General features: G+C 48.9%; 1 protein-coding gene across 1 annotated transcript; it reads left to right on the top strand.

The window, feature by feature from the left end:
• The first annotated feature begins 149 nt into the window (after positions 1-149).
• On the top strand, positions 150-5,025 carry Psmb9 (proteasome 20S subunit beta 9). Its single transcript, XM_036168163.1, has 6 exons — positions 150-274; positions 1,882-1,949; positions 2,941-3,072; positions 3,582-3,711; positions 4,077-4,218; positions 4,729-5,025. Exons 1-6 carry the CDS (start codon positions 215-217, stop codon positions 4,854-4,856), a joined length of 660 nt encoding a protein of 219 aa, XP_036024056.1. The 5' UTR covers positions 150-214; the 3' UTR covers positions 4,857-5,025.
• Positions 5,026-11,166: the final 6,141 nt, after the last annotated feature.

Below are 11,166 nucleotides of genomic sequence, written 5' to 3'. Positions count from 1 at the left end.
CGCTCGCAAGAATTTTCCCACCCCAGCTTCAGGGCGGGACCCTCAGTCGTCACTTGTCTCTGGGCAGATCTGCGCGGCTCAGGTTGGCGAAGGGCGCCAAGTGCCTGGTAGAAGTGCCCGCCCCTCGCAGGGTGATGGGGCGGAGCCGCGGGCTGCAAGCTGGGAGCGCCGAGCGAGCGCGGCGGATTGGAAAGCCGAGCTCCGCTCAGTCAGGATGCTGCAGGCAGGAGCACCCACCGCCGGCTTGTTCCGGACAGGAGAAGTCCACACCGGGGTAATGGGTCTGGGGTGAGAGTCAGCGGGTGGGGTGACCAGGGAACCCTAAAGCTCTAGGAAATGAACCCGGAGACTGAGACTTAGGAAGCTCGTGCCACCCAGCGCTTGCGCTCCACAGTGAACGTAGGGTATCCCTGCTCCGAAGCGTGGTGTCCGGGGGTCTGTCGAGGGCCCCGCAGGCAGGCGAAGCTAGCGGGAAGGTGCGTACTTTGGCTCGAGCTGGAAGCATCTAAGGGAAGTTGCTACAAAGCGCTTTCGCTTTCACTCTGGTCTGCGCAGTGGGGGCTAAATCAAGTGAGGGGCTTGAGGACCCTGCAAAGAGATGCTGAGAAAGTGTCCCGGATGAAGCACCTGGGTGAAGGTAATATGAGGGCTCCGTTGAGAAGGACCTACACATCAGACAGATCTTTGCTTAACCTGGGCTCTGATAACCTTCACCCTGAGCGAGGACAAGCTCCCTGACGCGGGGTTGGGGGGACGGGGTGATGACCAGTGGTCCTCCTTGGTCAAGGTGCTGCCCTGTCCCCCCTACCCCGTGTTCACCCACCCCCGCACTCCCATGCTCGCAGGAGAACTTTGCCCTGGCCTAGGAGCTGGGGAGGAGATGGAAGCTGCTCTCTGAAAGCCACCAACCACACTCCTTGCGTGGTTTGGGAGAGCAGCCGCTAGAATCGAGTGGCCGTGTCTAGGTTTTTATTGGTGTCAGTACGTCAGAAAGCACACTCAGATGCCGGGTCCCTGGAGATCAGAGTGAGGTGTGGAGTGCCAGAAAGGTTGGGAAAATCTCCCCTTGATGCCATGGAGCAGTGGGAAGGAGAAGTCAAATTAATCAAGGGTTCAGAGTGAGACCTGCGTGAGCTTGGAAAACTCATTCTGAGTTGGTTTTCTCAGTGCAACCGATCGAGGGTCTCTAAGGTGCCCTTTAGCTGAAAGGGCGTGGGGGAAGTAGACGTGTCCTCCTCCTCCTCCTCCCTCACTTTTCCTTAATCCTCTTCTTGACCTGGAAAAAACTCTGCTCTCCAGCAGCCCCTCCCTGGCTGCAGAGAAGTCCCTTAAATGAGACTTCTGCTCTCTCTGAGCGACCCTTGCAGCTTCGCCCTGGCTCAGCTCCTGGCCGCGTTAACCACTGGCCTCTTCTGTGTCCCTTGTTCAGGAACATAAGAACCCGCTCCTGATTAAGCGAGGGTGCAGGGGACAGATCCTGGACCAAGCAAGGCCCGGCCTTGTGTCACAGTAATTCACCTGCACCATGCACACTGGACAAGCAGTGGAGACAGTCCTCTTGGTGGCGGCCTCCTCCTGTCCTGTTCTCCTCTCAGAGGGATTACCTCTGGGAACTGGTCCTTGCTTCTCCATCTTCAGGGTGGGAAGGGTTACACTCAGGGAAGCTGGGGCCTGGAGAGGTGGCTCTCTAAGCTGTACCACAGCCACGCTGGGACCGTTCCCTGCAGCTGGACACAGCAGCACAGACGACAGGGAAGCTCGGGCCTGAAGGACTGTGTGACCTTGAGTCAGTCACCTCCGCCACCAACATTTCATCTTCCTTATGACCGAAGGGTCGGGGCGCTGCTTGCTCTGACATTTCATCTCTTTGTCTCTCTGCAGACAACCATCATGGCGGTGGAGTTTGATGGGGGTGTCGTGGTGGGTTCTGATTCCCGGGTGTCAGCAGGGTGAGTATGTGTTGGGAAGGAGGCTGGAGGCCCCACGTTCACCTTTTGCTTACCAACTTCTGGACAGTATTATAACCATCCAGGAAATGGAGCTGAACTTCCCAGAAAGCTATCAATAGTGCAATGCGTGGGTAAGGACCTGCAGGTCCAAATGTTTTGTAGCTTGATGAACATAAAGAAATCATGTCTCAGAGGGACACGGGGTAGGTTGTAAAGGGACTCCGCTGTCTGCACTTAGGATAAAAATGGTTTTGTCAAGCAGGCATCTCACTTGTTTGCCACAGTTTGAACTGGATTTGCTTGGTCTCCCCTCCTGGCCAGTTTTCTCACACCCAAGCGAGGCTGTGGGAGGACATCACTGCTCTTTGTGCCTGGGTCTGTAGAACTACCAGAGCCTTCAAGGTGGTTAATAGCGAAGAAACGCCAGTCAGAGGCACATTTTTCTCCCTTTTCCACTTCTTTTTTTGAGAAAGGATTTTTACCCTGGCTGTCCTGGGACTCACTCTATAGACCAGGCTGGCCTCGAACTCAGAAATCCCTCTGCCTCCTGAGTGCTGGGATTAAAGACGTGTGCCACCGCCTGGCTCAGAGGCACATTTTTCTTAATTGGGTTTCTTTTTGCTGTTCTACTATAAAATATAAGTCTTTAAAAGTCTAGATTCGGAAGGGGGGGTGTCTAGAGTCTAGAGTCCTGTAGCCCAGGTTGGCCTCAAACCTGCTATGTAGTTAAACTGGCCTTGAACTTCTGATCCTCCTGCCTCACCTCCTGAGCGCCGCCGTGCCCACCTTGTGCCTGGACGGCTTAGTGCCTGCCAGGCAGGGACTATACCACCTGGGCCGTATCCCCAGCCCAGCCTGCCTAACTGTGGTTAGCACGCTGAGTCACATAGCTGAGCTAATGCCTTTCTGCTTTTTCTGCCTCAACCCAAGCATTGCGAGCCTCGCTGTTCTTTTGTCTGACCAACTTGAATGTTTGGCTCCTTCCTGACAGAGAAGCCGTGGTGAACCGAGTGTTTGACAAGCTGTCCCCTCTGCACCAGCGTATCTACTGTGCTCTCTCTGGTTCAGCCGCTGATGCTCAAGCCATAGCTGACATGGCCGCCTACCAGCTGGAGCTGCACGGGTACAAAGCCCCCCCTCCCAGTAAAACTCCCCAGCTCTGTGGCTCCGCCAGCTCTGAACTTGCACTGGAGTGTCTGGAGACGAGTGTCCTGCTTCTGCAGAGAGGAAATCACAGTAGTGCCCCTGTCTCCCCCATGGAGACTTGGAAAGTGCACGTCACTGCCCTGATATAGGAAATCAGGAAGAAGATGACAATATGGCCCACTCCTAATATCAAGCAGTTGCTATATGAGAAATCAAGGTCATTGGGGCGGAAGCAAGGCTTATCTGCTTTTACCCGTGAGGGCAGGGCCCTTAGAGTCAAAGGAAGGAGTTGGAAGGTGGAGCTGGGAAAAGGAGGCTGAGCAGCTGAAGGCCTCTCACTGGTGATGTCTCCCTGGACACACGGGAGAGAAGCTGGGTTCTGCTGCAGCTGCGGGTTCAAGTGTGACTTGGCGGAGAGGGTGACCGTGGTGCCAAGGGTGCGACTTAGAACATTGTCCTGACCCTTACCCCCAATGTCCTCTTCAGGTTGGAACTGGAGGAGCCGCCCCTTGTTCTGGCTGCTGCAAATGTGGTAAGGAATATCTCCTACAAGTACCGTGAAGACTTGTCAGCACATCTCATGGTAGCCGGCTGGGACCAGCGTGAGGGGGGCCAGGTAAGTGTCCCTTCCTGGTCTCGGGGTTCCCCACTCCTCTCACATGTCACTCTGCCAACACGGTCCATAGGCAGTTCCTCTAAAAACATACTACAGGCGTGGTGACACAGGCCTTCAGTGCCAGCACTCGGGAGCCAGGGGCACGAAACCTCAGTGAGTTTGAAGAACCTGACTGTAGATAAGAGTTCCAGGCCAGCCAGAGCTACATAGTGAGACCCTGGTTCAAAACAAACATACATGCATAAAATCAAACACATGCATACCTCAGGCTCCGTTGTGGGGGCCCCAGGTCTTCATGCTCGCTGTCTCAGTGGAAGAACCCGTCGGGTGATCCTTGACCCTGACCTGCGGGAGCCTCTCTCCAGGTGTATGGAACCATGGGGGGAATGCTCATCCGACAACCCTTTGCCATCGGTGGCTCCGGCAGTACCTACATTTACGGCTATGTGGACGCAGCCTATAAAGCAGGCATGACCCCTGAGGAGTGCAGACGCTTCACCACGAACGGTAACTAGCCCAGTGAGAGGTGATGGGGAAGGCACACGGACATGGGAAGAGAGTAGACTGTGAAGAGTCAGGGAAGGAATACACAGGTGAACATCCCATGCCCAAGCTTTTAAAAACTATTTACTTTAAAGCCGGGCGGTGGTGGCGCACACCTTTAATCCCAGCAAACCAAGTAAGGGTACAAGATCACTATGGGAACCAGCAGGGTGCTAGGCTAGCGCTGCCCGCCCCCCCCCTGCTCCAAGCCAGCTCACAGGAATGGTGGATTGCTCAACATTCAAGGATTTGGACAATGAGTTAATCTGTAGGTCACCTGAAGTAGAACTCGGTGAGAACATTTACAGAAGGGACTCAGGCAGGTGCTGCTGGCCGGACAGTTCTGAAAATGCCTCTGTTCAATGAGCTTTGAGGGAGAAGCAGCGCATGGGGGGAAGGGAAGGGAAGGGAAAGAGCGCTGGAGCTCAGCCATTTTCTGCTCCTCTCTCCGACGCGACCCCCCCCCCCCTGCAGCCATCGCTCTGGCCATGAACCGTGACGGCTCCAGTGGGGGTGTCATCTACCTGGTCACCATTACTGCTGCAGGCGTGGATCATCGAGTAATCCTGGGAGATGCGCTGCCAAAGTTCTATGATGAGTAACTCGTCCCCAGACTTCCCTGTCAGGGAACCAGATGCTGGTGTCATGGACAGAAAGTGAAATGGGCATCAGAAAGAAACAGGGTGGGAGGGGAGCTTCCTCCCCACCCAGACAGCAGACAGCCCTTGTCATTCCTTTTTAAAATAAACTTTATTATTAAAAATGCAAATAAAAATAAATAAAACATACAATAAATAAACTGCAAATAGATAAAATATCCAACACCAAAATTAACCCAATCCAAAGCCTTCACAACCCAGTGAACTTCTATACAGTTAGAATTGGGAGTCAAGGGGGTTGGAGAGAGGGCTCAGAGGGTAAGAGCACTGACTGCTCTTCCAGAGGTCCTGAGTTCAATTCCCAGCAACCACACAGTGGCTCATGACCATCTAGAATGAGATCTGGTGCCCTCTTCTGTATACATAATAAATATATTTTAAAATTTTTTAAAAAGTAAGGTAAACAGTGACTGAGGAAGTCACCTGCTACTGACTTCCTCTGGCCAGCCTCCACATGCACACAAAATAAACAATTTTTAAAAATAATGCAAATCATAAAAGTCCTCACATGACCGCTGGGTGTATGTAGCTCAGAGGTAAAGCTCAGAAAAGGAAGATGAGATTTCGCTCTCAGGCTCACAGATGAGGGGATAGAACCATTGTCTTTTGACAAGCAGCTATCACAGGTGCCTCAGTAACCAAGTTAAACACAGCTCCTGGTTCCTGGTTCCCATCTTTGTGTATCCCAAGGCAGGGCCAACCGGCCCCTCATCCTCCTGTGGTCAAATGAAGCCTCAGTGACCCTGAGGTGGTTTGCGTCTCCAGTACACACTGTTATTTTTGCTAATAAACAACTAAATGAGCAAGCATATTAAACTGAACCATGGGTAACGTTGAAGGCTGAGCACACAGATTCAAGGTACTCTGAATGGCCCCGTTCCTCTGGAAGGGGGTGCTTGTGGTGGGGTGTCTAAACTGCAGGTGCTTCTAGCCTTGCTGTTTAATTTATTTTGAAGTCGAAATGTTAGTTTAAGAGCCTCTCTCTCATGACGGCCACTGAGAACTCTGGGTAGGAGTCAGAAAGCAGGAACTGAAAGCGGACAGCGAGCGGAGAACTCCCAGCTTGCTCTGAAAATCAGCCACAGTGCACAGCTGCTCAGCGGCAGCCAGGAAGGAGTCTCCCCTCTAATGAGAAAAACTGAGAAGGGACTGTGAGCAGGACCGTGTGGGGACTCTCCAAGCTCAGTTAGCCTTGACCCCTCAAGCCTGTGACGTGCCTGAACCAGCACCACACAGACCCTCAGAAACAAAACTGAAATATAAACCTGTTCAAAGTGGAACGCTTTGTTTTGTTTATATCAATCAAATAACCGTATCATTACACCCTTCATTCCAAGAAACATCTACGGAGGCAGAGAGTTTAAAAAGCAACAGGGACAAAGGGGGAGTAAGGGTAAGAAAATAAAGAAAGCCAAGGTTAAAACAAATTTATAGCTAGGTGGTGGTGGCACATACCTTTAGTCCCAGCACCCAGAAGACAGAAGTAGGCGGATCTCTGAGTTCAAGGCCAGTCTGGTCTACAGAGTGAATTCCAGGACAGCTAGAGCTGTTACACAGAAAAACTGTCTCTAAATACAAACAAACAAAAAATGCACAACATAAATGTCAAGAAATAACACAGCCAGCCAGTGACTCAGTGGGTAAAGCCATTTGTCACCAAATCTGATGACTCAAGGTCTGTTCCCTGAACCCACGTAGTCAAAGGAGAATGTTGGCTGATAGAAGTTGTCCTCCGAGCTCAGGGCACACATGCATCCTGCAAAATAAATAAATAAACAGTGTGGAACTGGCTTGTGCTAGTTTGCAGATCCATGTAAAATAGTGGAGAGTATTGAAAGGCAGTTGTTAACCACAGGCAACTTGATGTTATCTGCAGTGGAAATGTCTATCCTGTGGACATCAGAAACATACAAGTTGGGACCCTTTGAGTTCTCACAGGGCTAATTAATAGGACACATATGTGTCACAGGCAATCAACAGGCAACAGTTGGCTCTGAGCCACAAGGCAGTGGAAACAAAGAAAGAAAACCAGACAGAAGATTAACAAAATTCTGCCTTTGCTGGGCGGTGGTGGCACACACCTTTAATCCCAGCACTGGGGAGGCAGAGGCAGGCGGATCTCTGTGAGTTCAAGGCCAGCCTGGTCTCCAAAGCCAGTTCCAGGAAAGGCGCAAAGCTACACAGAGACACCCTGTCTCAAAAAATCAAAAAAAAAAAAAAAAAAAATCTGCCTTTATATCTCCTTCCCAAATACCAAAAGCTATATTCAACTTTGGAAGCCACATGCACTGGCACTAAAGCAATCCCTGATCAATTTCAGAGAGCCAGAGTCTTGCAAACTATGTTCTGTAACAACCCTGCAAGAAAATTAGAACATGGCAACAAAAGGACACTTAGAATCCTCATGCTTTGGAAACTAACAAACATTGGTAACAGAGATTTAAGACAAAACCACAAATGAACTAACTCTTTGGGAACTGTCTGGTAAAAATGTTACTTATCGAAAATGTTACATGTGACCAATCCTAGCACTAGAGGGGCAGAGCAGACAGGCCTCTGTGAGTTCAAGGCAGAACAGGAATAGACAGTGAGAGCCTGTCTCCAAAACAAAAAGTTCCATGTCCAGGAAAGCACAGGCTGTCTGTAGGAAGGGAAGCCACATTCATGAGAAAGAGGCAATCAGAGGGGCAGTGTGATCTAAGTACGTCGGATACTTGTCCTAGTCAGGGTGACTGTTGCTGTGAGGCAACACCATGACCAAAGCAACCTGGGGAGGAAAGGGTTTATCTGGCTGACACTTCCACATCACTGCTCATCATCCAAAGAAGTCAGGACAGGAACTCACACAAGGCAGGAACCTGTTGGCAAGAGCTGATTCTGACGTCATGGAGGGCGCTGCTTACTGGCTTGCTCCCCATGGCTTGCTCAGTCTGCTTTCTTATAGCACCCAACACACAAGTCCACACACAATGGGCTGGGCCCTCCCCTATCAATCACTAATTAAGGAAATTACTGTCTTGCCTACAGTCTGACCTTATGGAGTCTTTTTCTTAAGTCAACCTCTCAAGATGTCTTTAGCTTGTGTCAAGTTGGCACGAAACTATCTAGCACAATAAATATATGAAAATGTCCTTATGAGACCCAGTGCTTTGTACAATAAAAAATTCACATGTCAAATTTTGTAGAATGTAGCTAAATTTGTACTTTGAAAGAATTGTATCCCTTCAAATACATTTATTTGGGCCTTCAAGATGGCTCAGTGGGTAGCAGCACATGCTGACCAAGCCTGATCATAAGTTTGATTCCTGTATTCTACACTGGAAAGAGAGGACGGACTCTGAAAGTATTCTCTGACCTCTGCACGTGCACTGTATCACACACAGTGCCTGTGAGCACATGCACACACACACACACACACACACACACACACACACACACACACACACACCATCATCAATGCAAATAAAATAATTTTAAGAGAAAATGTATTTTTATTGTAACAAGATAAATTAGAAGTAAGTGACCTAAAAATGCTCAAAAACCTGAGAAAGATCTGAAGCTGGTGATGCACACCTTTAATCCCAGCACTTAGGAGCAGAGGCAAACAGATCTCTAACAGTTTAAGGCTAGCCTGGTCTGCATAGTGAGTTCCAGGCTAGCCAAGGCTATATAGTCAGACCTTGTCTCAAAAAACAAAGCAAACACCTGTGGAAGATGCTGGTCAGATGGCTTTGCAGGTAAAGGACTTCTTGCTCTTGCAGAGGACTCTGGTTTGGTCCCAGCACCCACATGGTGGCTCACAACCATCTGTGACTCCAGTTCCAGGGCATCTGGTGTCCAGGGCACTGCATACCCATGGCGAACATATACAAACAGCTATAGCACTCATCCACATACAATTATTAAATCATTTCTTAAAAAGACCACATACTGCCGGGCGGTGGTGGCGCATGCCTTTAATCCCAGCACTCGGGAGGCAGAGCCAGCCGGATCTCTGTGAGTTCAAGGCCAGCCCAGGCTACCAAGTGAGTTCCAGGAATGGCGCAAAGCTACACAGGGAAACCCTGTCTCGGAAAAAAACAAAACAAAACAAAACAAAAAACCACATACTGTTCTCACCAAGGGCTGGAGTTTGGTTCCCAGGGCCACACTAGGCAGCTCATGGCTGCTTGTAATGCCAGACCTTTGTTGGATCTGCTGTCTTTACACCATGAAGTAGATCTAGTGAGGGATTTCATCTGCTTTAGACCTTTGTGCACAGAAGTTGCTGTTCCATTGACATATGAGGGTTCTGAGGACTCCTTCCTTTTCCATGATTTGGACCAAATTCCTATTGTTTCTGCCATGGCCCCTAGCTGTAGCCTTCAGGGCTCCTAGGCTTCTTGATAGACTTTATTGCTGCCAAGATTTCAAAGAAACCTTTGAAAATACTTTTCCCCCATGATCTTGCATAAGTCTGTGAGTTATAGAATGTTTTATTCCAGTGGGAACTGGTCAGGATTTAAAAACAAAAAAACAAAAACCCAAAAACTTCTAAATGACCATGCAGAACAAATCATCTCAGGACAAGGCTGAGACAGCAGAAGAGGAGAAGCTATGCCAAAGCCAAACACCTTTATATGTTATAAAGTTAGCCCAGCAACTTTAGTTTAGGATACAAGGAACTTGTGGGCTGGTGGAAACAAGAAATGGTGTGTGAGGTGTATACATTGGGGAGACAGAATGGACCCAGTTTAGGAGGAGCTCAGCCAGCTAGCCTAATAAAACTGCAGCTGACATGTTCTGGGTGGTGTGCATAGGCATGCATGCTAGCTACTTCCCACTGAGCCAACTTGGAGTTTGGCACTGCACCTAGTGACTGGTGATGCACAACCATCAGAATGCTGGGGGCCAATGAGGAAGAGACAACACAGCTAAGAGCTTCTCTCCAGCTGCCAATGAGAAATCGGGATGGGGTATATAGGTTCGAATCATATCTGCAATAAATGAGCCCGCTGTTTGCTTCTCACCTGACTCCCAGTGTCTGTGTCATTGATTCTGCACCCTCATGCCCCCTCCCCCAAGGGGTGTCTAGAGAGAGTGACCCATAACAGCCCAGAGCACTAATTCATTCTATCATGCTCTCTTTTTGCATCCTTCCCAGAGCTCACTTGGAGGACACTCCTCACATATCATTTTTTAAAAACCAAAGATGTACATGTGTGAGTGTTTGCATGTGTGCACAACACATGCATGCAGTGCCTCAGGAGACCAGAAGAGGGTGCCTGCTTTACCCAAACATTTTCTACTTTAAATGTTGCTGTGGAATAATCCTTCTGTACACTGTGAAAATGTATTGCTCTCATTGTTAATAAAATGCTGATTGGTTGATAGCTAGGTGGGATTTGAGGACAGAGAGATTGCTAGGAGGAAGAAGGGAGGAATCTCAGAAGTCATGAGTTGGATGCAGAGGAAATAGGAGATGAGCATGTCCTACTGAGAAAAGGTACAGCCACGTGGCAGAAGGTAGATAAGAAATATGGGGTAATTTCAAATATAAGAGTTAGCTAGTAACCAGCCTGAGTTGTTGGCTGAGTATTTATAATTAATAATAAGTCTCTGAATGGTTATTTGGGAGAGGTTGCTAAGACATGGACAAACTCTGCCTACAAAACATTGAATGCCTCCATCTTAGTTGTTTTTCCTGTTGCTGCGATAAGACACCCTGACAAAGACAACCTGAGGGAGAAAGGTTAACTTGGCTCATGGCTCATGGTATCTTCATGATGGGAAAGTGAGTTTTACTCAGTTGCTTACATGACATCCATAGTCAGAAAGACTCGGCTGCTCATATGACGTCCACGGTCAGAAAGAGGAGAGCAATGAATTCTGTGCTTGGCTCATTTCTCCTTAATTTTTAAGATTTATTTTATTTTAAATTATGTGTATATTTGTATCTGCATATGAGTGTAGATGGCAAAAGCCAGAAGAGGGTTTTTATAAACTCCAGGATCCCAGGGAATGGGACCACCCACTATGGTGATATTTTATTTGTACTGAAATGTGATTTTATTTGTATGTTAATAAATAAAGTTGCCTGGGGGTCAGAGCTAATAGCAAGCCATAGCAGAAGCCAGGTGGTGGTGGCGCACACCTTTGATCCTGATCACATGACATGCAGATCTCTGTGTGTTCAAGGATACAGCCAGCATGGAGACACACGCCTTTAATCTCAATACCAACCATAGAGACCTGGAGGTCTGTATAGACAGTC

Source organism: Onychomys torridus, chromosome 18 (genome assembly GCF_903995425.1).
Source record: "Onychomys torridus chromosome 18, mOncTor1.1, whole genome shotgun sequence".
NCBI classification, from domain to species: Eukaryota; Metazoa; Chordata; class Mammalia; order Rodentia; family Cricetidae; genus Onychomys; species Onychomys torridus.
Note: the sequence above shows the minus strand (reverse complement) of the source record. Positions and strands in the feature narration are given on the sequence as shown.

What these genes read in the sequence shown, in the direction of transcription:
- Psmb9 (XM_036168163.1), top strand. Translation starts at nt 215, where the DNA reads ATGCTGCAGGCAGGAGCACCCACCGCCGGCTTGTTCCGGACAGGAGAA. An exon ending in CAGGAGAAGTCCACACCGGG is followed by an intron (nt 275 to 1,881) that starts GTAATGGGTCTG and finishes GTCTCTCTGCAG; the next exon opens with ACAACCATCATGGCGGTGGA. An exon ending in ACCAGCGTGAGGGGGGCCAG is followed by an intron (nt 3,712 to 4,076) that starts GTAAGTGTCCCT and finishes GCCTCTCTCCAG; the next exon opens with GTGTATGGAACCATGGGGGG.